Genomic DNA, 27,713 nt, shown 5'->3' with positions numbered 1-27,713 from the left:
GTCGCATCCCAAATGCACACGTGGGCGGAACTACTAACTGAAAATCAGATTTCACCCATTCATGTCAATGACAAAACTGTAAAAAGCTGCCAACGCATAAACGGCTTGCCCGATTTGACCGAAACTTGGTATGCAGATCCCTCACTACCTGGGATGATATGTTCTGGGAGTATCGCGGCCCACATGCACATGTGGGCGGAGCTACAAACATAAAATGAGATTTCACCCATTCATGTCAATGGAAAAAATGTAAAAAGCTGCCTTTCTCACAGTAATTCAAAAACGGTTTGACCTATTTGAACGAAACTTGGTATGCTGATCCCTCACTACCTGGGGTGATATGTTCTGGGGGTCTCGCATCCCACCTGCACACGTGGGCGGAACTACTAACTGAAAATCAGATTTCACCCATTCATGTCAATGACAAAACTGTAAAAAGCTGCCAACGCATAAACGGCTTGCCCGATTTGACCGAAACTTGGTATGCAGATCCCTCACTACCTGGGGTGATATGTTCTGGGGGTCTCGTGGCCCACCTGCACACGTGGGCGGAGCTACAAACAGAAAATCAGATTTCACCCATTCATGTCAATGGAAAAAATGTAAAAAGCTGCCATTCTTACAGTAATTTCAACTACCTGGGTTGATATGTTCTGGGAGTCTCTCGGCCCACCTGCACACGTGGGCGGAGTTACAAACAGAAAATCAGATTTCACCCATTCATGTCAATGGAAAAAATGTAAACAGCTGCCATTCTCACAGTAAATCAAATACGGCTTTACCGATTTGAACGAAACTTGGTATGCAGATCCCTCACTACCTGGGGTGATATGTTCTGGGGGTCTCGCGGCCCACCTGCACATGTGGGCGGAGCTACAAACAGAAAATCAGATTTCACCCATTCATGTCAATGGAAAAAATTTTAACAGCTGCCATTCTCACAGTAAATCAAATACGGCTTTACCGATTTGAACGAAACTTGGTATGCAGATCCCTAACTACCTGGGGTGATATGTTCTGGGGGTCTCGCGGCCCACCTGCACACGTGGGCAGAGCTAGAAACATAAAATCAGATTTCACCCATTCATGTCAATGGAAAAAATGTAAAAAGCTGCCATTCTCACAGTAATTCCAACTACCTGGGGTGATATGTTCTGGGAGTCTCTCGGCCCACCTGCACACGTGGGCGGAGCTACAAACAGAACATCAGATTTCACCCATTCATGTCAATGGAAAAACAGTAAAAAGCTGCCATTCTCACAGTGCTTCAAAAACGGCTTGACCGATTTGAACGAAACTTGGTATGCAGATCCCTTACTACCTGGGGTGATATGTTCTGGGGGTCTCGCGGCCCACCTGCACACGTGGGTGGAGCTACAAACAGAAAATCAGATTTCACCCATTCATGTCAATGGAAAAAATGTACTCAGCTGCCATTCTCACAGTAAATAATAAACGGCTTGACCGATTTGATCGAAACTTGGTATGCAGATCCCTCACTACCTGGGGTGATATGTTCTGGGGGTCTCTTCACCCAAGAATTTATATGTTCTTGCTCCTGGAGGTGAAACTAGAAATGTTGTTTATAATCAAGTTTTGTGTTTGTTGTATTGTATTCATTTTGTCAAATATTTCGCATTATAATTTGATTATTGTACTTTTTATAAAGCTGTAAAAATATAATTTCATTCACCACTATAAAGTATCTTTATTTGAATCCATGTACTGTGTTATTGCTATAATTAAATACCCGTGCAACGCCGGGTCATCAGCTAGTATCTTAAAAAATGGCTTGTCTCCCCGTTTACCATGTCGGCTATTTTTTTTTTCTTACATTTGGCATTTGAGTGGAGGATGGCAGCGCTGGTAGTTCCCAGGTGGGGTTGGAGTTGAGGGTAGCAATGCTGGTTGTCCTTGGGGAAGGAATTTAAAGAGTTAAAAAAAAAAAGGTCCAAATCATACAATGTCCAAATCGCATAACTTCCACTTTCACAGAACGTAATGTGGACATTATGAGCCGCATACCTGTATCTGCAAGAATCATCCTGTGCCTCAGGGGCTGAAGGCCCTAGAGCTCAGGCGGCTGTTTCCTGAGCAAAGGCCCAGGGGCTTTCCTCTGAGGAGATTTGCAGGGCAGCAACTTGATCATTACTCCATTCATAAGAACATAAGAATTGCTACTGCTGGGTCAGACCAGTGGTCCATCGTGCCCCCTTAGGTCAAAGACCAGTGCCCTAACTGAGTCTAGCCTTACCTGCGTACGTTCTGGTTTAGCAGGAACTTGTCTAACTTTGTCTTGAATCCCTGGAGGGTGTTTTCCCCTATAACAACCTCCAGAAGAGCGTTCCAGTTTTCCACCACTCTCTGGGTAAAGAAGAATTTCCTTAAGTTTGTACGGAATCTATCCCCTTTTAACTTTAGAGACTGCCCTCTCGTTCTCCCCACTTTGGAGAGGGTGACCAACCTGTCTTTATCTACTAAGTCTATTCCCTTCATTATCTTGAATGTTTTGATCATGTTCCCTCTGTCTCCTCTTTTCAAGGGAGAAGAGGCCCAGTTTCTCTAATCTCTCACTGTACGACAACTCCTTCAGCCCCTTAACCATTTTAGTCGCTCTTCTCTGGACCCTTTCTAGTAGCACTGTGTTGATTGGATTTGTTGGCCAGAGGCTTAGATTTTGGCACTGACAGTCATTTGGGTGGCCAATTTACCTAAGGTCTGCCTGCAACTTTTCACAATCCACAGGTATTTTAACAACTTTGAACAATTTAGTGTCATCAGCAAATTTAATCACCTCACTCATTGTTCCAATTTCCATATCATTTATAAATAAGTTAATTAATAGCACCAGTCCCAGTGCAGATCCCTGCGGCACTCCACTGTTTACTCTGCTCCATTGAGAAAAATGACCATTTAACCCTACCCTCTGTTTTCTATCCGATAACCAATTCCTAATCCACAACTGAACTTTGCCACCTATCCCATGACTCTTTAATTTTCTCAGGAGCCTCTCGTGAGGAACGTTATGGTAACTATAGCCTACCCTTGATCCAGCCAAGTTGGCACAGAAATCTTAAACAAATTTCCATCCTTTGTGTTTAGCTACTTAATCTTGGTTTTCTTTCTGTCCTCGAGTTCCTTCTTTTAAGGATTGTCTTCTTCATTTCTCTTTCCTTCATATATTTGTCTCTTAGGGCTAGATTCACTAAGGACACCGATCGTGTCCTGATTACTTAGCAACCCCTACCCGATTCACTAACCTTACTCCTGATCCGTGCCGGATCCAATCCGCACATGCAAATGAGGGGGAATGGCATGCAAATACAGGCAGGCAGCGATTTTCTAAAAAAAAATGAGGGACACCGACTGGGCTGGCCGATTGAAAAATAAGTGACTGCTGAGGACCAGTCGCTCAGGTCCTTTCTGATTGCCCTGCTCTTGCCGCCCTGCTCTCTGCCCCGACTCTACTGCCCTTCCCTGCAGTGCAAGCCCGTGGTTTTAACGCACGGGTTTAAAGCGGGTTAAAACCACGGGCTCGTGAAGTTAAAAAAAAGTAAAGTAAAAGAAGTTTCCAGCTCTGCCGGGCAAGGAGGGCCAGCACATGCGCAGACCATTTACAGACTCTACGCATTCGTCGGGATCGCTGTAGAATGATCCATGCAGTCGATTGGGGGGCGTGATTCTGATCGCCCTCATTTGCATGAGGATGCTTCGTGAATCAGCCCCCCAGCCACAGATCGGATGGGATACGTGGCCTTAGTGAATCTAGCCCTTTCTTCTATTCTTATTTCCTTCTCACCTTCATGTCTGTTTCTACTCCTCCCCCACAGCTCCATTATGAAAACTTACTGTACCTTTAACGATAGCGTGGCAGTATTTTACCGGCTGAATTATCAAAATGGCTCACCGTAGTATTTTCCAAACTTCTTGGCAGACTCCAACTCTGCCATGCAAATGTATTATTACAATAAAGTCATTAATATTAAAGCGGGGAGGGGGGGACAGATGGTAGAGAATTCCAAAGTCTTACTGACAAACAAGAAAATAATTTATCCAGCAAAGATTTTATATTCTTTACAGATAGAACAACCAGAATAAGATAAATCTTTGGAGCAACCAGATGTGAAAGTAACAATCAACTGGATACAATTTAATTTAAATATTCTGGTGGATATTCACTTCTGTTAGTACATTTGTTAATACCCAAATCTTCACTTTAATTTTGTATACTGAGGGGGTGGGAGGGAGTGAAATCACAAAGTGCTGAAACTTTTTAGTACATTGGTGCATCATTCTCTTAATACTAGATAAATTTAGTGACATGGCACAAGGGACTCTCCTTCAGCTGAAGTGAATTCAAACGGAAGAGCTGAGGCTTCATATATGTATACTAAGTAAACCGCTTTCGTTGTACCACAGAAAGGTGATATGTCAAGAATATTCCAAACAAACAAGAGACTCCTTGTTAATGGCTTTGATCTAGAAAAGTTTTCTGTTTTTTGCTTCTATTTCAGAATTCCTTGGAGGTATCTCAGAGTCTGGAAGATGACCATCTCCTTGATGCACCTCTCCTACCCAATCAGATCCTTATGGCTGACATTAGACCAGAATTTTGGCCTATACCTACCGTTTGCCCAGCACTTCTTTTACAATGCATACATGTAAGTATCAAATCTTTTTTTTTTTTTTTTTTCCGGTTTTCATATTTGTAAGCAGCAAAAAAAAAATCTGTTTTACTCTTTTGGGATCTTGCCAGGTACTTGTGATCTGGATTGGCCACTGTTGAAAACAGGCTATTGTGCTTGATGGATCTTTGGACTGCCCCAGTATGGCATTGTTTCTCAGTTAGGTGTATTGATATTCTAGAGCCAAGGGTCCTCAACCCAGTCCTCAGGCGACACCTAGCCAGTCAGATTTTCAGGATACCCACAATGAATATTTATGAAACAGATTAACGTAGAAACGTGATGGCAGATAAAGGCCAAATGGCCCATCCAGTCTACCCATCCGCCGTAACCATTATCTCTTCCTTTCTCTAAGAGATCCCACATGCCTATCCCATGCTTTCTTGAATTCAGACACAGTCTCTGTCTCCACTATCTCTTATGGGAGACTTTCACGCATCTACCACCGAGACTTGCGAGAATTGGCAGCAGCCATTCAGCGAGTGGTGCAGGGCCGAGCGGGAGCTCATGTAGCTGGCTCCTATGTGCTGCTGGCCACAAGATCGGAGGGCAAGAAGGAGGGGCGCAGGACAAGAGCGCAGAAAGTTCGCTCCTGCCCATACATCATAGAACCACTAGGGATGCAAGAAGAGGTATGCGGGAGTAAAAAAAATTGTTAGTATTAACTGAGAGACGGGAAGAATCCCTCCTGTCCCGGCCTACCACTAGACCACCAGAGGGGGAAGAGGGTACAGGGCAGGAAGGTGGGACATGGTACAGAGCCTGGCAGGGAGGGGGGCTGGGTGCAGACCCTGGTAGGGAAGGGGGCTGGGTTCAGAGCCTTGCAGGGCTGGGTGCTGAATCTGGCAAGTAGTAGGGGGTCTGGGTGCAGAGCCTGGCAGAGGAGGGCTTGAGGGAGGGGACACTGGGTGCAGATTCTGTCACGGCATGGCACTTGAATATTAAGCCCCCGTCTTGTATTTCAGTCAACCGTTTTTTCTCCTTTTTGGGGGGGGGGGGAAAATAGGGTGTCTCGACTTCATTTGGATCAACTTAGGCTCAGGAGTTTTGAATATACTCGAATATATCACCTCTTAACTTGATCCTTGCTTACAATGGAGGTACTTCAGTCACATTTTTTTCTCATACATATTTATTGTGGATATCCTAAAACTCTGTCTTGCTAGATGTTTCTTGAGTACTGGGTTGAAAACAACTGTTTCAGATCCTACTACTAGGGGGTTCAGGCTGCCATATAAGGAATTTTCTCTTTTATGTGGCAACTTGAATCCCTTCATGCCACCATTTTGAAGAAGACAGTCATCGGTGCAGGAGCGATTGAGAATTGATCCTGCCTCTGTTGCTCCCCCCACTTACACACACATACACACTTTGAGCGAGTCAAGGCTATGCAGGTGGGCTGACTGGCTAGAATGAAGCTAATGCAGGGGGTAACTGTGTGCTGATGTGAGAGGAGAGTTCCAAAGCACTTGAGTCCAGAGTCAGCCGCTGCATCAGAGTCAAAGCAGTGCAGAAGGCAGGTGCAAGCATTTTGCTTCCTGCCTTGTCCTGCGCCACGGGAGTCAGCCAGAGGAAGGGCCCTGAAGAGAGATGTTGCTGTTTCGCCAGCTCTTTCCCAGTCCAAATTTCGATGGGAGTTCTAGCGTTTCAAGCAGGGCAGTAGCAGTATTTAACCTCTGCACCGTCAGAGGTCCTTCTCCCTTTTCTACAGTGCCGCTGGAGCTGAAAACTTTTTTTAAAAAAATCTGCTGTGGTGTTTTTATGCTGCCTTCCCCCGCCGGTGCCGAAATCAGGGAGCTGAAGCCACGTGCTTCAGCAACTCTTCCTCCATGCTGGCATGGAGCGGCGCTGAAGGTAAGCTTGTAAACAGCGGTATCTACATAGAGGGAGTCAGCCGGAGGAAAGGGCAGGAGTCTGAAAGCTCCTGCCCTACAGTGCTAGACCGCTGAAGGAATTAAGGTCCGGGGGTGGGGGGTGGTACTCGCACCCTTATTTCCAAACAATTTTTTTTGGGAAAAAAGTGCGTCTTATAAAGCAAAAAATACAATTCTTGTTAATACTTAAGATTGATTACTACTATTACTTACCATTTCTATAGTGCTACTAGACATATGCAATGGGGTACATATATACAGGTACTTTTTCTGTTCCTCCTGGGCTCTTATCTGTGGAGGGTTTTTTTTTCTTCCTCTAGCTGGGGCAATGGAGGGTTAAGTGACTTACACAGGGATTTTATGTAGAAATTATCTTAGTTAATGACGTTTATCCGAGGAAAAAGCAGGCAGCATATTCTCACATATGGGTGATGTCATCCATGGAGCCCCGTTATGAGCAATCTTTCTTTTTCTTTCTTTCTCCTTCCTATGTCCCCAGTTGTGCCCTCTCCTCCTCACTGCCTTCCAGCCTTTGTCCCACCCGCTACTTCCCTCCCCCACCCCCCGTACTGAATCCTGCCTGCCTGCCCCCCCTCCCCCGGATCACTGCCGCCATCTGCCAGCTCCATTTAATCATCTGCCGGAACTCCAGGAAGGGAAGGGCCAGGCGCATGCAGCGATTTCACGCTGCCGGCCCACAAGCTTTCCCTCCCCCTTCACCCGACATCAATTCTGACATTGGAGAGAAGGTCCGGGCCAGCCAATTGGCTGGCCTGAAACCTTCTCTCTGATGTCAGAATTGATGTCGGGGGTGGGGAAGGCTTGTGAGCTGGCGGCATGCATTCGCTGCATGCGCCTGGCCCTTCTCTTTCCTTTGTGGCGGGAGATAATTAAATGGAGGTGGCAGGGAAGAATCTGGTCAGCCTGCATACCCCCTAGGGGTACCCCTCTAGGGTACACGTACTGCAGGTTGAGAAACACTGTTCTAATCAACCATTCCCATTGAGAACATCTGTAAAGCAGCCACCTAGTCCTCGGTTCAAACATTCACATCACACGGGATAGTTGGTTTGGCCAAGCAGTTCTATAGAATTTATTCTCCACTTAGATGCCAACTTCCCTCCATCCTTTTTTATTTAGCTAGGCTAATGGTAGTTCCCAATAACCCTCTTCTCAGAGAAATGGTCTTGGCAGCTAGGGAGTCCCATATGTGAGAATATTCTGCCTGCTTGTCCTTGGATAAAGCATAGTTACTCATCTGTAGCAGGTGTTATCTGAGGACTGCAGGCAGATATTCTCACAACTCTTCCACCTCCCTTAGTTGGCTTCTTAGATTTGTTACTGTGATCCTGTGAGCTAACGACGGGCATGAATGCAGCAGCACATGCACAGTATGAGTGGTCTTCAAAAGAATTAAAGTAACAGTACACTTATTGACTGTCCGTACTGGGGCTCTGTGGATGGTCACCCATGTGTGAGAATATATGCCTGTTGTCCTTGAATAACATCTGCTACAGGTAAGTAACTATGCTAAGTGCAATTTCATCATCAAAGAAAATCCCCCAAATATTAAAACAACCAGATGTAATACTGTATAAAAATAAGTTTTAAATACTCATAATAATGAGAAGAAAAACAGCACCAACAGTGTCCAGAAAAAACTGAGGTTCTAATTATTGCAAAAAAAATCATTCAAAACTTCAACTGATTATTGTTCTTGCAGTTCTGAATGGTTGCTTGGGGGGGGGTCTTATTTTTGCTGAAGTTATACATTCTGTATTTGAATCAAAATAAAAAATATTGAAAATAACAGTTTTAAATTGGTTTTTAAACTAAAATTTCAATTAAACCATTTCAAATAGAGAAATGTTGAGCAGAGCAACACTTATCTGGATTGATGGTTTGAATGCAAAAACTTAATATTCAAACATGACGTATCCCTATATCTCATTATCCCAGGACAAGCAGGCAGCATATTCTTGACTAATGGGTGACGGCACCGACGGAGCCCCGGTACGGACAATTTTAGAGTGATTGCACTCTAAGAACTTAGAAAGTTCTAGCTAGGCCGCACCGCGCGTGCGCAAGTGCCTTCCTGCCCGACGAAGGCACGCGGTCCCCAGTTTCTTAGTTTCCGTGGAGCTAAGAAGATGCGTGTTTCCAACGGCTGTTGGATACTCTTTTTCACCTTCCCACTCGTGTATTTTTTCGCGTGAAACTCTTCACGTTTTCTTTTTTTCTTCTTTTCTTGATAAAACTTTAAAAAAAAAAAAGTCTATTTTTTCGACTTTTTTCGGTCCGCCCCGGCGGGGCTTATTGGCACCATCGAAGCCTCGGGCTTCGATTTTGCTACGGCCGTTTTTCCCTTCATGCCCCCTTCACCGGGTTTTAAAAAGTGTCAGCGGTGTGCACGCCCTATTTCCTTATCCAACCCGCACAAGTGGTGCCTTCAGTGTTTGGGTCCGGACCATAGGGCAGAAACGTGCACCCGCTGTAGTTCTCTTCAAAAGAGAACTTTGAAGAATCGCCAAATTCAACAGCGGATTCTTTTCGGTGCCGCTATGGAAGTTCCACCGGCATCTACTCCGGCAACTTCCTCCAAGTCGACTCCGGTGGTTTCGAACCGCAAGATTCATCGTCTGTATCGCACCCTGCAGGTAAGCTGGCTAAGAAGCCATCCTCTACTGTTCTTGGCCCGCCAGTCGAACATGCAGTGAGCCAAATCCTGCAGTCTGTGCGCTGGCCCCGCAAACGCTCCGCTCCCATAGAATCACTGCCTCTTCATCGGCATCGACTTCATCTGAGCGTCGAGCTGCACCGCAGGTACCGAGCAAGAAAAAAGCGGTACCGGTGCCATCGGGACCATCTCTGGATGAGCGTATAGCATCCATCCTCCAGGTCCAGCTTAAGGAGCAATTACAACACCTGCTCCCGGCTCTGCTAACTCCGAACCTTCCAGTGTCGGTTCCCACTGAGCCTACGGTACCGATCGTCGACCAGCCTATTTTGTCGGCATCGACGTTATCGGCACCGCTTAAATCTGCCTCTTCCATGTCTATGCCTATTTTATCGGCAGAGCCAAAGTCTCTTCGACGTACTGCTCACTCGGCCTCTGATCCAGTACCGCTCTCTGACACCCGTTCCACTTTACAGTCACCAGGTACGGTGTTGATGTGTTCAGGCAAATCGGTACGCAAAACCAGGCATACCGAATCCTCTACTCCTCTATCTCAGGGCCGTCTTCCATCGGTACGTGACCCTGATTTATGGGATGATTCCGAGGATCCCCTCGGTACCGAGGAGGATTTTTCATCGGATGAGGCAGGATCCTGCTAGTAAGCCAGAGCACTCTTCCTTCACCAAATTTCTTAGGGAAATGTCAGACACCCTTTCTCTCCCCTTGGAGTCTGATTCTAAGAAGTTAAAATCATTCCTGGATGCTTTGGACTTTGACCAACCTCCCAAAGAATTTTTTAAGTTACCCCTTCATGATATATTAAGGGAAACCTTTTACAAAAATTTGGAAACTCCTCTCACCATTCCAGGAGCTCCAAGGAAATTGGAATCACTTTATAAAGTTATTCCTATTCCAGGGTTTGACAAACCTCAGCTTCCACACGAATCTTTGCTGGTGGAGTCAACCCTAAAAAAATCTGCAGGCTCTAGTGTGTATGCATCTGTCCCTCCTGGCAGAGAGGGCAAGGCTATGGACAAATTTGGTAAATGACTTTACCAAAATGCTATGTTGGCCAACCGTTCAGGTAACTATGCATTCCATTTCTCCTTTTACCTGAAACATCTTATCCAGCAGATGGCCACTTTTCAAAAATATATTCCCGACCGCAAGCTTTCTGCTTTTCAGCAATGCACTGCCAGTCTCTTGTAGCTCAGGAAGTTTATGGTCCGTTCCATCTATGACACTTTTGAACTGACATCCTGAGCTACTGCTATGTCTGTAGCAATGAGACGATTGGCATGGCTTCGCGTCTCAGACCTTGATGTGAACCACCAGGACCGCCTTGCCAATGCTCCCTGCCTGGGTGATGAGCTGTTTGGAGAATCTCTGGATACCACCACTCAGAAGCTTTCTGCTCATGAGACGAAGTGGGATACTTTATTGAAAAACAAAAAGAAACCCCCTCCTCCTCGTCCTTTTAGGCTGCAGACGTCGTATCAGAGGCGTTTTTCTGCTCGGCCAATTCAGCCTCAGCCTCGGAGGCAACGGCAGCAACAACAACAACAGGCTCGCCAACAACAGCCGCCTGTCATAAAGCCTGTTGCTCAGCCTAAACCGACTCAGCCCTTTTGACTCGCTTCTCCAGGGCATTGCCAATCTTCCTCCCTCATGTCCTCTTCCACAGCCTATAGGAGGTCGACTAAACATTTTTCCGACTCGATGGGAAGTAATCACCACTGACCAGTGGGTGCTCTCTATCATAGCCCATGGCTACTCCCTCAGTTTTCAGACTCCTCCACTGTTAGGCCTGCCAAAAGAGTCTGCTTCCAACAAGTCTCAGTCCCTCCTTCTCGCTCAAGAGGTTCAATCCCTCCTTCTTCTCAATGCCATCGAAGAAGTTCCTCAAGATCAGCGAGGTCAGGGATTTTATTCCAGGTACTTTCTAGTTCCCAAAAAGACCGGAGACCTCAGACCTATATTAGATCTCAGAGATCTCAACAAATGTTTGGTCAAGGAGAAGTTCAAATGCTCTCTCTTGCCACCCTCTACCCTTTTCTCACTCAGGGCGACTGGCTATGCTCCCTCGATCTAAAAGAGGCTTACACGCATATTCCTATCCATCTGACGTCCAGGCAATATCTACGCTTTCTCATCAATCAAAATCATTATCAGTACAAGGTGCTACCCTTCGGTCTGGCCTCCTCTCCCAGGGTATTCACCAAGTGTCTGATTGTGGTAGCGGCCTATCTCTGCTCTCACAATTTTCAAGTCTTCCCTTATTTGGACGACTGGCTGATCAAGGTTCATTCTCCTCAGGCGGTTCTGCTTGCCACCAACTAGACCATTCACTTCCTTCAACTGTTGGGTTTCGAAATCAATCTACCCAAGTCGCACCTCATTCCAACCCAGCGACTTCAATTCATTGGAGCCATTCTGGACACTGTTCTGATGAGGGCGTTTCTTCCATCTAACCGCCTTCAGACCATCCTTCATCTCTGTCGGCAGGTGTTTCAACAGATTACCATCTCTGCGAATCACATGATGGTGCTCTTGGGGCACATGGCTTCAACAGTACATGTCACCCCCTTCGCACGTCTCCACCTGCGTACTCCTCAATGGACCCTAGCAACTCAGTGGTCACAAGTGACGGATCCTTGCTCTCAACACATATCTGTGACCTCGTCTCTTCGACAGTCGCTTCTTTGGTGGTTGACATCTTCAAATCTATCCAGAGGTCTACTGTTCCATCTACCTCCTCATCATCTTGTGATCACCACAGACACATCCCCTTATGCCTGGGGAGCTCACTTGAACGAATTCCAAACTCAGGGGTTTTGGACTGCCCAGGAAAAGAAACACCACATCAATTTCCTGGAACTACGAGCAATGTTTTATGCCCTCAAGGCATTTCAACATCTTCTCTTTCCTCAAGTACTACTCATTTGCACAGACAATCAAGTTGCAATGTACTACATCAACAAACAGGGAGGGACGGGCTCTCGCCTTTTGTGTCAGGAAACCCAACGGATTTGGTCTTGGGCGACAGCTCGTCATTTATTCCTGAAGGCTGTCTACATTCAAGGGGAGCAGAATTCCTTAGCAGACAATCTCAGCAGAATTCTCCAACCTCACAAATGGACTCTCGACCCCTTGACTCTCCAGTCCATTTTCGCTCAATGGGGCACTCCTCAAGTGGACCTTTTTGCAGCTCCTCACAATCATCAGCTGCCCCTGTTTTGCTCCAGACTCTCCTCATCGTCTGGCACCCGATGCATTTCTCCTGGATTGGACCAATCTCTTCCTATATGCATTTCCTCCTCTACCGCTCGTGTTGCGGACATTGTTCAAGCTCAGGAGGGAACGAGCCACCATGATTCTCATCGCTCCACGGTGGCCCAGGCAACATTGGTTCTCCCTTCTACTTCAACTCAGTTCCAGGGAACCCATACTTCTTCCACTGTTTCCTTCTCTGCTTACTCAGCATCAGCAGACCCTACTGCATCCCAACTTACAGTCTCTGCACCTGACAGCTTGGTATCTCTCGGGCTGACTTCGGCTCACTCACTCCTTTCTCAGCCTGTCCGTTCTATCATTGATGCTTCCAGGAAACCGGCCACGCTTCAGTGTTATCAACAGAAGTGGTCTCGGTTTTCTTCCTGGTGCCTCTTAAATCACCATAATCCCATGTCTCTAGCAGTGGGACTGGTGTTGGACTATCTTCTTTCCTTGTCTGACTCTGGTCTTAAATCTACTTCTATCAGAGTTCATCTTAGTGCCATTGCTGCCTTTCATGAGCCAGTTCATGGAAAACCCCTCTCGGCTCATCCTTTGGTTTCTAGGTTCATGAGGGGCCTTTTCAATGTGAAACCACCTCTCAAGCCCCCTCCTGTGGTCTGGGATTTCAATGTGGTTCTTTCTGCTTTAATGAAGCCTCCTTTTGAACCTTTGGCCACAGCACATTTCAAATTTCTTACTTGGAAAGTGGTCTTCCTTATAGCTCTCACTTCTGCCAGGAGGGTCAGTGAGTTGCATGCACTAGGGGCCGATCCACCTTTCACTGTTTTTCACCATGATAAGGTGGTTCTACGTACACATCCAAAGTTTCTCCCTAAGGTTGTGTCTGACTTTCATCTTAATCAGTCCATTGTCCTACCTGTATTTTTTCCGAAGCCTCATTCTCATCCAGGTGAACAGGCTTTGCATACCTTGGACTGTAAACGTGCTTTGGCTTACTATCTTGAACGCACTAAACCTCACAGATCATCTCCTCAACTGTTTTTGTCCTTTGATCCTAACAAGTTGGGTCATCCTGTATCTAAACGCACCCTATCCAATTGGCTTGCTGCTTGCGTTTCATTCTGTTATGCTCAGTCGGGCACAAAGCCCTGTCACAGGCCACAAAGTTAGAGCTATGGCAGCGTCTGTAACTTTCCTCCGCTCCACTTCCATTGAGGAAATCTGCAAGGCTGCTACTTGGTCCTTAGTTCATACTTTTACATCTCACTATTGTCTGGATGCATTCTCCAGACGGGCTGGACACTTTGGCCAATCTGTTTCACAAAATTTATTTTCCTAATGGCCAACCTTCCCTCCATCCCTCTTTTTGTTAGCTTGGAGGTCACCCATCAGTCAAGAATATGCTGCCTGCTTGTCCTGGGATAAAGCACAGTTACTTATCGTAACAGGTGTTATCCAGGGACAGCAGGCAGATATTCGTGCGTCCCTCCCACCTCCCCGGGTTGGCTTCTTAGCTGGCTTATACTAACTGGGGACCGCACGCCTTCGTCGGGCGGGAAGGCACTCGTGCACGCGCGGTGTGGCCTAGCTAGAACTTTCTAAGTTCTTAGAGTGCAATCCCTCTAAAATTGTCCATACCGGGGCTCCGTCGGTGCCGTCACCCATCAGTCAAGAATATCTGCCTGCTGTCCCTGGATAACACCTGTTACGGTAAGTAACTGTGCTTTATCTTACAGTGCTATAAATCTTGTTCTTTTCCTGTCCTATTTTATTTATTTATTTTTTTTTTCAGGTTGTTTTTGTCATCTTGACACTCGTGGCTTGCATTTTCTGTTCTTATGAGGAGGAAGCAGAGGCAGCATGCGAGAAATACATTAAGCCCCTGAGTCTGCAGACGGTCTTGGTTATCGCCAAAGTGGTCGTATGGCTGTTGTATGCGCTCTTTGAGCAGTATGTACAGTATCACCATTGCAAAGTCCGATGCCATGGCTATCTCGCACTCTATCGATCTACAAAATACCTCAAGAGACTTCCTCTCATCGTGCACTCTGTTGGTGAGCTAGCGCCGTACTAACTTTTTGTATTTGGTAAACACTCATTCATTGACTTTGTTATAACGACATTAAAGTTGTCGGGGGGTATTGACTAAAAGTCTTCGGAGAAGCCTAGAATTGCTGGAAATTTGCCTCACCTGAGCGGCCCATAGTAAAGATGAATGATGGATATTCCTGTTTTCAAATATTTTCTTTTTTCAGGAATTCTGAAATTGTTCCAGGACTTACTTGCCTGGGGTAAAACGGACTCCCTTATTCACTCAAAAACAAGCCCCACAAGGACAAACGATACACACACCCAGCAACACTACAAGGCCTTACTTACAACGCACAACATTCACACTCCCCAAAGAGAAAGGGAAAAAGGAAAAAGAAAAGAAGTGGAGAAAAAGGCCTCAGTTCAGCTTCATCTGGCCAAAAAAAACTCCACTCCTACAAAAGCTGTTTATGTGTAAATGCTGAAAATTAGTCCAAGATAACAAGGCAACTAAAGTAGCCTGCCAGGTGGTATCAAACAGCTCGCCTAATACAGTGGGTGAATGTAACAAAAGGCAGTATAGTCCAGCTCATAACATCCACAGCAAAAGCAAGAAAAATAACTTAGCTGCTAATGGCCTCCAAATCCAGGCCAGGCAGTCCTTACACCCAACGGGGAACCCTCTGTTTCGCATCAAATCGCTGCGTCAGGGGTGTTCATATTATTGCCTCACATCCAGATATTCCAGACCCACCATACTCCTCAAACATCCTCACCACTTCATCGATCAAAACTGGCTCAGAGGGACTCTTCACCCCGGCTCTTATTTTTCAGCATTTACACATAAACAGCTTTTGTAGGAGTGGAGTTTTTTTGGCCAGATGAAGCAGAACTGAGGTCTTTTTCTCCACTTCTTTTCTTTTTCCCTTTCTCTTTGGGGAGTGTGAATGTTGTGGGTTGTAAGTAAGGCCTTGTAGTGTTGCTGGGTGTGTGTATCGTCTGTCCGTGTGGGGCTGTTTTTGAGTGAATAAGGGATATATTCGGGCCCTAATCCTTGAGTATTTATTTCTAGTAAAACGGACTCCCCGTGTAGTCCCACCTTCCTTTGTTATCCTCTCAATAGTTTCGGGGAATGCATGATGAATGTATTTTTCTCCTGCAATATACACACTTCCTTTTCACCCCGGAGTAGCCTTAAACATAGTAAATGACAGCAGATAGACCCGAGTGGTCCATCCAGTCTGCCCAACCGTACCCTCTCTTTAAATTACTGATTTAATTTAAATTGGCCTTTTTCCTAGCTATTTCTGGGCCACAAACCCAAAGCTCTGCCCGGTACTGTGCTTAGGTTCCATCTACTGAAGTCTCTGTCAAAGCTCATCCCAGCCGTCGAAGCCCTCCCCAGCCCATCCTCAACCAAATGGACACAGACCATGCAAGTCTGCCCAGTACTGGCCTTAGTTCTTCAGTATATACCATTATTTTCTAATTAGAGATCCTCTTTGTTCATCCCAAGCTTTTTTGAACTCTTTCACCGTTTTCCTCTCCACTACTTCCCTCGGGAGCACATTCCAGGCATCAACAACTCTCTGTAAAGAAGAATTTCCTAACATTACTCTTAACCCTTTCAGGACCAAGGGACATATTTGTCCCATAACTTTAAAATCCTATAAATTTTGATTGGGATAGTCTACAGTTCTAAATTTGATATGTACGGATTCCATATGATACTGCCTTTATGTAAACAAACTGGTTCCGACATTCATTCATTAGCGTCGTTGCCAGATTGACGAGAAGATTCACTTGCCACACTGTCCATAAGCCAGAAGTTTGATTTTTTAAAAAAAAAAAATGATATTTCACAAAAAAAATCAATTTTTTGGCATCTGCAAGCCCTTTTTACCATAAAAATGTCGTCAAAACCACAAAAATTGGCCTACGATCCTTATGGTCCTGAAAGGGTTAAGTCTACCACCTCTCAACCTCAAATTATGTCCCCTGGTTTTACCATTTTCCTTTCTCAAACGTGAGTCACAGGTTGATTTAAAGGTTAACTAATTGTCCCAATAAAACCTTTTTTGCCTGTTTAAATAGAACAACACAGTAAGAGGAGAATTCTGTACAGGTTGCCAACAGTTAGATGCAGGATGCTGTGAGCTAAGCATGAATTCTTTATTGGCAATTGATTTATTAAATTTATATACCGCTTAATACTAAAAACTTAAAAGAAATTTACATATAAAAGTGATATACAATCATCACTAATAATAAAAACCCTAAGTGCGCATGCGCACTCCTACCTGCATGATCCATGATCCGTAGCTCCGTGGCCGGCAGAATGTTAAAGGGGGCGGCGTGTGCACAAGCGGCATGTGTTAATATAGAGAATTCCTTGAGGCTAAAGATTGGGGGCGGCCGCTCACCTCATGCTTGCGTCCCACGTCTGGGAGGAGGCAGCTAGGCGCTTGCCACAGGCTAAGGGGGAGGTGTCATTCTGGCCGCGAGCTAACAGCTGGAGGGGCAGAGGATGACAGTTTGAGGTGGGCAGGATGGATGAAATGGGGGAAGGAGTGGGCGGGGCTTAGGTACTGTATCTTAGTTGGTGTTCTTCGTTTCCCGACAGATCACTTGATCCTAAGGATATAGGTAAATTGTAATGGCATAAGTTCTAATACTGGACCCCCCCCCCCCCCAAGTAACTAATATATAATCTACTATTTAGTCCACCATTGTTGGAATCAAGAAAAGAAATTAAATTTCAGTAAATTAGCACAATAAAGAGAGAGAAAGAGACAGACAGAGAGCGGTCAAGGAGAGAGAAAAAGAGACAGAAAGACACACAGACAGCGGCCAAGGAGAGAGAGAGAGAAAGACATATATTCTAGCACCCGTTAATGTAACAGGCTTAAAGACTAGTTCTAAAATAATAGCAACAATATTCTGGCATTAATAAGAACACAATTTCAGAAAAAATCTGCAAAATATAGCATGTACGCCTGCAGAAATCTGATATAAATGCTGGCACCTAATTTTCAGGAGTGGTGTGTACAAATGACTATTCTATAACATCACACCTAACTTCTAGGAATGCTCCTGATCTGCTCATGCCACTCCCATTGCCACGCCCTCTTTAATTGCACACTAGACAATGTTAGATGCTGATGTTATAGAAATAGTGACTAGGGCAGATGTATGCCCAAATGCAATTGGTGCCAGTTAACTCCAATCAATTGTTTGTCTTGTTGGCTAATTCATTTGCACGTATATCTGCCCTGAGCGCCCAAATTTGGGTGACCTATATTTAATCTGAGGGCAAGTGTAAAAATTAGTTTGCAAGTTTATGGAATCGGGGGTATAAGGACATAAGAATGTAAGAATTGCCTTACTGGGTCAGACCAATGGTCCATGTTGCCCAACATCTCGTCTTAGTGGTGGCCAATCCAGGTCACAAGTAGCTAGCCAAAACTCAAATTGTATAATTGGAAGCCTACATTTCCACATGCAAATGTTTAGAATACTAGCACTTACACACAAATATGTGCACATACCCATGTAAATGCTATCAGGGCAACTAAGTGCTAGACTGCAAATACCCATTTAACTGACGTGGAGCACCTAGGGCTCCTTTTACAAAGGTGTACTAGCGTTTTTAGCGTACGCACTGGATTAGCGCGTGCTACCAGAAAAACTACCGCCTGCTCAAGAGGAGGCGGTAGCAGCTAGCGCGCGCAGCATTTTAGCGCACGCTATTCCACGCGTTAAGGCCCTAACGCACCTTTGTAAAAGGAGCCCCTAGGCTCTGTTAATATAATACTCATCTAACTTGTTGGTGCACCTAATATTTAAGGGGCCGATTCTATAAATGGTGCCTAATAGCACCTAATTCCTGGGTGCCATCAGCATGGCTGTCAGTCAACTACTAGGCGCCATTTACAGAATCACGCTTAGCGGCGCTTAAGTGGGCTTTGGTGTCCTAGTGGTAGGTGCTAGTTATATCAGGCCAGGGTTTCCCACTGCATGTGTGATTCCATTTTATGGTAAACATAGCCCACCCAGTGCATTCCAGGAGGCACTATGCAGGGCGGGGTGGCACCATTTTGCAAATGAAGGCACCCGGAGGCAGGAGTGAGTGGACATTTGCTCCTGCCTCCTTCCAAATCAGGGGTCTATGAATTAGGGTCTTTCAGTCTTTGTTGGAATCATTCACTGGAAGAGTTCTTGAGTAGCCTCATTAATTTAGACAGAGAAAAATATAACACAAGTGGGAAACGTTAACCAAGGTGTTGTATGTTTTTAGGTCATGTGGTTGGGTTATTTTATTTATTTTCTTATATATTGCCTGAAAGCTGTCAAAAGTGGTTTGTCAGGTACTGTAGGTATTTTCATTTTTCTTTTCAGATCCTCCCTGTGGATTTTTGTTTTTTGCATCTGATTATTACAATCTTGTTTCATGTAATGCCGAACTTCACAAAAGTGGATTGTGACCCAAATGGGGTTGCAAAACCAATATTTGGTGTTACAACCTGGGCAGGTCCTCCATAAAACATCATTAGTCTACACTGCTTGGAGGTTTGCATTTTCTGTAGCTGCACAAATGTTTAAGTCATGGCCACAGAAAGATTGATAAGCATTAATATAGTGGAAGGATTGATTACTGTTATCCTACAAATTGTGCACTATATTAGATTAATGGCCGTTATTCTAAAACTTTTTGCACCTGCCTGCCCTCTCCCCTTTTCCCCAGCTTTAAATAAGGAAAGCTTTGTGTGGTCCTGGGGACAAACTTGCATGAGACGAGGCAAGCTTCTTTTCAGATGTGGTAATCATAATAAGAACATAAGAAGTTGCCTCCGCTGGGTCAGACCAAAAAGGTCCATCGCGCCCAGCAGTCCTCTCCCACGGCGGCCCATCAGGTCCATGACCTGTAAGGTGATCCTTGTCCAAACCCTTTAATCCCCTTTATCCTTCTGTCTGTACCCTTCATAACCTATCCCTCAATCTCCGTATTCTTCAGGAATTTATCCAATCCTTCTTTGAAACCCCTTAGTGTACTCTGTGGTATAAAACCCATTCAAGAACTTGTAGCATAAATGTTAGAGATGATCACCACAAGGGGGAGCTCTAAGGATAAGAATGGACAAAGACAAAATGCTTGCATGGAAAGAAAAAACAGATGTTGCTGATTTGTAGTGTGAGAAAGAGAATGCTCCTTAATTCCTTAGGAAACCATCCTTAGGAAAAAGCCACCAAAGGCTCAGAGGTTTCAGACTTGCTTCTTTAAGCACTTTTGATACTTAAAATATCAACTTTTAGATGGAAGAGGCAAAGTTACAAATTCCACAATGCAATGAGATGTAAGTGCAAAGCACAGGAAGGTCTAAAAGCCTCCCTTAGACGATAGACGCATGGGAGAGGGGTAAGGGAGGGTTCATAGACAGTAACGCGGAAGACAAAGGCGCGCGCCGACAACTGAGTGCAAGACGGAGGTGCGTGCCGAAGAAAAAGACTGTGTTGAGGGGCTGCAACGGGGGGTTTTGTTGGGGAGCCCCCCCACTTTACTTAATACAGATCGCGGCGGCGTTGTGGGGGGGTTTTGGGGGTTGTAAATCCCCCCCCCCCATTTTAGTGAAAACGTAACTTTTTCCCTAAAAACAGGGAAAAAGTTAAGTTTTCAATAAAATGTGGGGGGTTACAATGCCCCCACAACGCGGCGCGATCTGTATAAAGTAAAGTGGGGGGGGTTTCCCCCCACACACCCCCGTCGTAGCCCCTAAAAACAGTCTTTTTCTTCGGCGCACACCTCCACGCTGCGCTCAGTTGTCTGCTCACGCCTTTGTCCCGGCGCGCTTTTGACCTGACACCGTAAGGGAGAAGTGGTGCAATAGAATAATTCCAGCTGTAATGCTGTGGTGTCTGCTGTATATACAGTAGAGTTGCATTTTAGAAAGGACATACAAATCAAGATTTCTGGGTCAGGATGTGTCAAACTCTGCTAATACTTTAGAAAAAGATGCTGCCAGTGTAGAGCATGTTCTAAGATCCCTAGAGAAATGGATATTTATGTGTCAGTTACCTTTCTGCAAAGCATCCATTTTACAATAACTGTCTAAAATATCAGTGGAGCCAAAACAGCCACATAAACATTTGTTCTGAAATGCCAACATGCATTGATTTATATCAACCATTTTAAAAACAAAATACATATTGTACCTAAGCTGTCAGAGTCCAATGTCCCTTGCCAATTTTGCATTCAGGGGCAACAGCAATCACTGGAGAACTTAAAGGTAATTCTTCCAATGGATCACTGCACAAAATGAGGATCTTTCTGAAATTTAGATGACGAGTATTGGATGTAAAATTCCAGTGTCGATCATTTTGGACATAGGTATGCATTCCCCCTCACCATATACACGTTTTTCTGTTTCAAACATGTATATCCTGGTTTTGCAAAATTTCATATTTACTTGTTTATGCATTTTTAAACATCTGTTTAAAATATTTATAAATGATCTGGAAATCGTATCTACAAATGAGGTGCAGATGACACAAAAATATTCAAAATTGTTAAAATACACAAACTGAAAAATTGCTGGAAGATCTTAGGAAATCGGAAGACAGCATCAAAATGGCAGATGAAATTTAATGTGGGCAAATGCAAAGTGATGCCATTGGGAAGGAGAATCCAAATCATAGTTATCTGACGCTAGGGTCCATCTTGGGAGATCTAGGTGTCATCGTGGACAGTACATTGAAATCTTCCACCCAGTGTGCGGTGGCGGTCATAACAGCAAACCAGAAGGGGAAAGAAGAAATTTGCCTCAAAAATACAGCAAAGCAAACCAACAAAAAAGAGACAAATGAGATGTAAAAAAAAATCAACCAGTTACTTTATTAGTGCAAATGGTTTAAAAAAATCACATGAAAACTGTAAAATCTATGTGTCCATCTTGATAAAGGGATCTCCTAGAGAATCCAAAGTCTATAACAGAAGATCAATCTTGGTTATAAAAAAAAAAAAAAATCTATATTGTCTCAACTAGGATCCCAGTTTCGGCATTCATAGATGCCTTCTTCAGGGGATATAAGACACTGTGGAGGACAAATGAAACACAAATAATCAAATGATTTATGTGAACAAATCAGCAAACAAGATGCTAGGAATTATTAGGAGAGGGATGGTAAATAAGGCCAAGAATGCTATAATGCCTCCCTATTGCTCTAAGATGTGACCTCACCTTGAGTATTGCTTTCAGTTCTGATTGCAGTGTCTTTTGGTTTCAGTCCCTAAATACCTTAGATGTATGATCAAGATCTGAAAAATTACAGAAAATTTCTCTGTACTTGTATATAAGTTTTTCCATTCATTAGAAGATACCATCGACTAAATTATTATTACACCAATCTTCAGTTAATATCAGATCAATGTAGTAATGCCGCTGGACAAGAATGCAGCCAATCGGCTTAATTATTACCATACAGTATCTTAAAACAAGCAAACGGAGGACATACTTATAGGGATAAATTGTATATTTACTTACTAACATATAACGCACTAAAAAAATTTGGAACACTCACTTTCTGTTTTTGTAAAATTTGCGGTAGCTGACAAATTCTTAACAAAGTCTGTGCACACAAGGACTGCCTCCATGTGAAAATCGAGGAACATTCATCCTCATTCATCTCTGCAGAGTGATCAGTCAGCTGCATTCTCTGGGGTCTTGTGGGAATCCCAACACCCATGAAGCGTTGAGATTTCCAGAGTAGGATCAAATCAGAAATGCTAGGAAGATGTGAGTTCATTCATATTTTCAGGCACACTTCCAAGACTAAATTAATTATATTATCAGGAACATATTCCCAGAATTAAGCTTCTATTTATTTCAGCTTTACATACCACCTCTGTCCCAAGGGAGTTCAAACAGTATGCAGTAATAAAATATCGTATATAAGTCAATTTATGCCAGTTCAAATCCGGTATACAAATAAAAAATAACAGGCAATAGTAGAAAAATATAATCATATTATTTAAAACATTCCAAAATATAAAGAAAAAATCCAAACCCATCGGTAACCCATCCATTTCTGACACTCCCCACTTACCAAAGACCAGAAGAGGCCACACAGGCAGAATTGGAGCTAGGGTCTTAGAGTAGCATCACTTACTCGCACATACTCAAGAGCATCAGAACAGCATACCTACATATGCACAGGGCCACTCTGCTCTGGTGTGCTTTCAACCGTGCTGGTCCTCGGCCCCGGAACAGGAATTGACGTCGGAGCTCTAGCACATCCAAAAGTGTGCTAGAGCAGAGCGGCCCAACGCATGAGCGACTGTTTGAAATTTCTGAACAACGCTCTCAAAAAGTATGAGTGATTCCTTATGTGCTCACCTTAAAGCAGACATGTCAAACTCTGGCCCGCGGTGTCATAAAATTTGGCCCGCCAGACAATGAAAAATTTGCAATTAAGCTGGCCCGCTTGAAAGCATCAGCCTCAAGTCTTTACTACTCTGCCGCGAGACTTTGAGGCATGTGGATCTACAGCTGATGTCTTCCGGCAGGCCATCTTAGCAAGTAGAGAGTGTCGGGAGCACAGCGTGGTGGCCACCAGACATGTGGCACGTGAATCTACAGCTGATGCCTTCCGGCGGGCCTGCTTTAGATTCACGCGCCTCAAGTCTCGCGGCCACCACGCTGTGCGACGCTATGCTCCTGACACTCTCTACTGCTGCCGCTCTTCACGCTCATGGTCGCCTGCACCCTCCCTGCTGCCGTCGTCATTCAGGTCTGCCTAGTCCTCCCGGCTGCCTGCCTGAAAAATTTTAAAAGAAAAGTTTTCGAAGAGGTGAGTTCCCAAACCATTTTTCACATCGTGGTGCAGAATACAAAATTAGGAAGGAAATTAGGAATTTCTTTTTTGGAAATGCCTTCTAAACATTTCCCTCCTAGACTATAATTTCAAATCAGACAACCGGGTTCCTAGGATGCTCCTCCGTAGCCGACACATGCTCTCATATAAATGGACAGTTGCTTCAAAGGCACATGGACGCTGAGTCCTCCAAAGCTGACCATATCTGTCCTTTGTAGGTTACAGCTCTGTCTCTGTCTATGATTATCAGTCACACAGTTATAACCCCCTGGAAGTTATTTTTAATTTGAAAGAGTCTGGAAAGCTTCTGAGAGACCATCAATAATCCAGTGGTGTGGCATGTTATTTTTACACTATGTGCACGGTGGAAGAGGAGTGTATATTTTGGATCTTAAAAAAGCAAGGTCTCTTGAGAGAACAAAAACTGATTTGTCCAAGTTTGTGTTTTGTGTTTTTTTTTATTTTTTTATTTTGGCCCATCACAGAGCTGGCGTGGGGTTGGGGAGGTTGTAACCCTATACTTTTACTTAGACTAAGGGGTGCTTTTATTAAGGTGCGCATTTAGCACGCGCTAAATCAGTTAGCGTACCTTTGCTATGAGTTTTAAGACCTTTTCGTATGTTAATTTAATGATGTTTTAAGATTATGTATGTATATTTTGTCAACCGTTTAGCTGTAAATGGTATAGAAATTTTTTAAATAAATAAAAGGACCCCTAAGTAACTTAATAAAAAAGTCGGCCCGCGACTTAGCCTATGGTTTAGATTTCGGCCCCTGCCTTACGGGGAATTTAGCTCTGCACAGGTTGTTTCTTCATGATTAAGCACTGGTATACTTAACCTCTGTTTCTCCCTGCCAATTGGGGCATAGACCATAGAAATCTGCCCAACACCAGTCCTACATCTCAATTACTGGAATTGCCATCAAGGCCCACTCCAGTCTTGATCCTGATCTGTTTTGGGGTATTTTTTTTTTGCCATTTAAGGGATCCAGGCCGAAGAAGTCTGCCTGCCTTTGGCTTTACTTTCCAACCTCTGAAGCTGCTGTTATAGCTCACTCCAGTTATGGGGTCATTTAAATCTACTTTAATTAGATTCTACCCTTTCTCTATATAGTGTTCTTCTGTGCTTATCCCCTGCATTCTGGAATTCTTAAATTTATGCCCATAGGCATTCCAATCCTCATTTATTCTTTTTTTTTCCATTTTTTATTAGAATCTATATAATAAAATGCTAAGCGCGCATGTGCACTCTTACCGCGTGTTCCCTGATCTATCGGGTTGTGGCTGGCAGGAGTACGCATGCACGTTTAGCAGAAGAGACTGCTTGCTTTGTCTCTTCTGGAGTCTTCGATACCCCAGTACTTGCCATTCCCATCGGTCTCGGATCCCCGGCTTCGTCCCCAAAGCGCTTCTCCCGGGCCAGGACGGTCTGCAGATAGACGACTTTGAACTTCTCTTCGGCCAACTCTCGCTGCAGGCTCCGCAGGCTGCCCTTGCATTGCTCCATAAGAACATAAGCAATGCCTCCGCTGGGTCAGACCTGAGGTCCATCATGCCCAGCAGTCTGCTCACGCGGCGGCCCAACAGGTCCAGGATCTGTGCAGTAATCCTCTATCTATATCCCTCTATTGGACAATTTCCAGCAGGAAATTGTCCAATCCTTTCTTAAATCCCAGTACCGTTCTCTGCCCTATTACATCTTCTGGAAGCGCATTCCAGGTGTCCACCAAACGTTGGGTAAAGAAGAACTTCCTGGCATTTGTTTTGAATCTGTCCCCTTTCAACTTTTCCGAATGCCCTCTTGTTGTTTTATTTTTTTGAAAGTTTGAAGAATCTGACCCTCTCTACTCTCTCTATGCCCTTCATGATCTTGTATGTCTCTATCATATCCCCTCTAAGTCTCCTCTTTTCCAGGGAAAAGAGACCCAGTTTCTCCAATCTCTCAGCGTATGAAAGGTTTTCCATACCTTTTATCAGACGTGTCGCTCCTCTGAACCATCTCGAGTAACGCCATATCCTTCTTAAGGTATGGCGACCAATATTGGATGCAGTACTCCAGATGTGGACGCATCATCGCCCGATACAACGGCAGGATAACTTATTTTGTTCTGGTTGTAATACCCTTCTTGATTATACCAAGCATTCTATTTGCTCTCTTAGCGGCCACTGCGCACTGTGTCGTCGGCTTCATTGTCTTGTCCACCATTACCCCCAAGTCCCTTTCTTGGGTACTCTCATTCAATAACATCCCTCCCATTGTGTAGTTGTACCTAGGGTTTCTGCTTCCCACATGTAATTCTTTACATTTCTCAACGTTGAACTTCATCTGCCACCTCGTCGCCCATTCTCCTAGTTTTGTTCAAGTCCCTTTGCAATTCTTCGCAGTCCTCTTTAGTCCGAGCTCCACTGAATAGTTTGGTGTCGTCTGCTAATTTTATTATCTCACTCCCTTCGTCCCTGTTTCTAGATCATTTATGAATATATTAAATAGAGGCCTGAGCACCGAGCCCTGCGGAACACCACTTGTGACCCTCCTCAGTCCGAGCAGTGGCCCTTCACCCCTACCCTCTGTTTCCTACCCGCCAACCAGTTTCTGATCCATCTATGTACGTCTCCTTCCACCCCATGGTTCTTCAGTTTCCAGAGTAGACGTTCATGAGGCACCTTGTCAAAAGCTTTTTGGAAATCTAGGTATATGATGTCTATGGGGCTCCAGCTCCACTTCCATGTCCCGCACGGAGAGCAGCTGCATCGCTGAAGTCTCCTCGCCCGCGAACTCCGCTCGCCAGTGCTGGGCATACTCCTCTGGGTCCCACATGCCGCTCCGCACCGGCAGATGGGGATCCCTCTGTCTGCACCGGCTGCTCCGACACCCGCCAAAAACTTTTCTCTCTCTCTTTCAGCTATTCGGCGCTGGCGCTTCCACTTTCAAGCCCACTGTCGGTGCCTGCATGCCGCGGAGGCTATCGGTGCCGCATGCCGCCGCGGCTTGAGGCGCCTGCAGGCTGTGGCGGCTTGAGACAGCTGTCGGCAGACAAACGGAGGTAAGGGTTGCTGCTGGACTGGGGGCGGGGCAGAAAAAGGAAGGGAGGCCTACTGCTGGACAGGGGATCAGGAAAGTGGACATGGGGGGAAGAAAAAGAAGGGAGGCCTACTGCTGTACAGGGGGTGCAGAAAAGAGGTGCTGCTGGACAGGGGAAGAGGTGCTGATGGACATGGGGGGGAGAAAAAGTAAGGGAGGCCTACTGCTGGACAGGGGGAGCAGGAAGGAGGTGCTGCTGGACAGGGGGGAGGTAAAACAAAAGGAGAAGGGCTGCTGCTGAATAAGGGGAGTAGTGAAGGGGTGGTGATGGACACAGTAGAGGCAAAAGGAAGGGAGAATGGGCAGGGGTAGCAGACAAGGGGTGGTGGTGGACAGCCGAGGAAAAAGAAAGACAGAAATACAGAAACAGGCTAAGGAGAGAGAGAAAGAAATAAAGACAGACACACACATATTCTAGCACCCGTTAATGTGACAGGCTATTTTGTTACATAGAAAGATCAACAACAGTCCATCAACACAGAGATACAACACTGCATACAAAGCGAAACAGGCCAGATAAAACAATATAAACTACTGCCTCACTACCTGCTCCTGTCTCCTACTCCTATACTGACAATACAAAGAAATAGTGTCTACTCCATGGCCCATCCCAATACAATCCCCCACCATCAACAATGACATCTTCAGCCCCCATATAGCAGAATGCGCTCCATAGGGTGGTCCCTCTGTGGTTCCTTCAGAGAGGCCCCCCCATTATCCCCTTACCCCTCCCCTACTTCAGCTCGCAGAGAGAGTTATATGACTTGAAATATTTTTTCTCAAGTCCATTCCTGTTGTTCATAATGACCATAATGCTTAGCAGCTAGACATTCCATCTGTGCCAGCTTACTTAACGTAAGCAACCACTCCTCCTCCGTAGGAACAACAGTATGCTTCCAATGCTGTGCAATCAGGCACTTAGCTGCCATCAGGCCCATATGCACAATTTTAGTCTGCCATGGGTCGCCTCTGATATTATGCAGCCCTAGTAAACAAACCTGGGGTAGAATCTGGATTGGGTCCTGGATCCACTGAGTTAGTGTTACATACATACAACCAAAATAGCTTAATCGCCTTACAATCCCACCATATGTGCAAGAAGGAGCCAGGACCCATACCACATCTCCATCATAGATCAGGCACCTGGGGATACATAATATGTAAGCGCTCCGGGGTCAGGTACCAACATGTCATAATTTTGTAAGCATCTCAAGACAAATCAGATTCCAGTCTTTCTCAGTAAAACAGATCCGTAGAT

The 27,713-nt window shown here is 45.0% G+C and overlaps 1 protein-coding gene across 4 annotated transcripts in view; it reads left to right on the top strand.

The window, feature by feature from the left end:
- TMEM192 (transmembrane protein 192) overlaps positions 1-27,713 on the top strand; it is a 136,623-nt gene that overhangs the window by 29,802 nt on the left and 79,108 nt on the right. For all 4 annotated transcript variants that reach the window (XM_033941886.1, XM_033941876.1, XM_033941858.1 and 1 more), the window contains exons 2-3: positions 4,515-4,661; positions 14,266-14,527. In XM_033941886.1, the coding sequence (XP_033797777.1) occupies positions 4,515-4,661; positions 14,266-14,527 (409 nt within the window). The remainder of the gene's footprint in view (positions 1-4,514; positions 4,662-14,265; positions 14,528-27,713) is intronic.

The sequence above is a fragment of the Geotrypetes seraphini genome, chromosome 1, assembly GCF_902459505.1.
Source record: "Geotrypetes seraphini chromosome 1, aGeoSer1.1, whole genome shotgun sequence".
Classification (NCBI taxonomy): Eukaryota; Metazoa; Chordata; class Amphibia; order Gymnophiona; family Dermophiidae; genus Geotrypetes; species Geotrypetes seraphini.
Note: the sequence above shows the minus strand (reverse complement) of the source record. Positions and strands in the feature narration are given on the sequence as shown.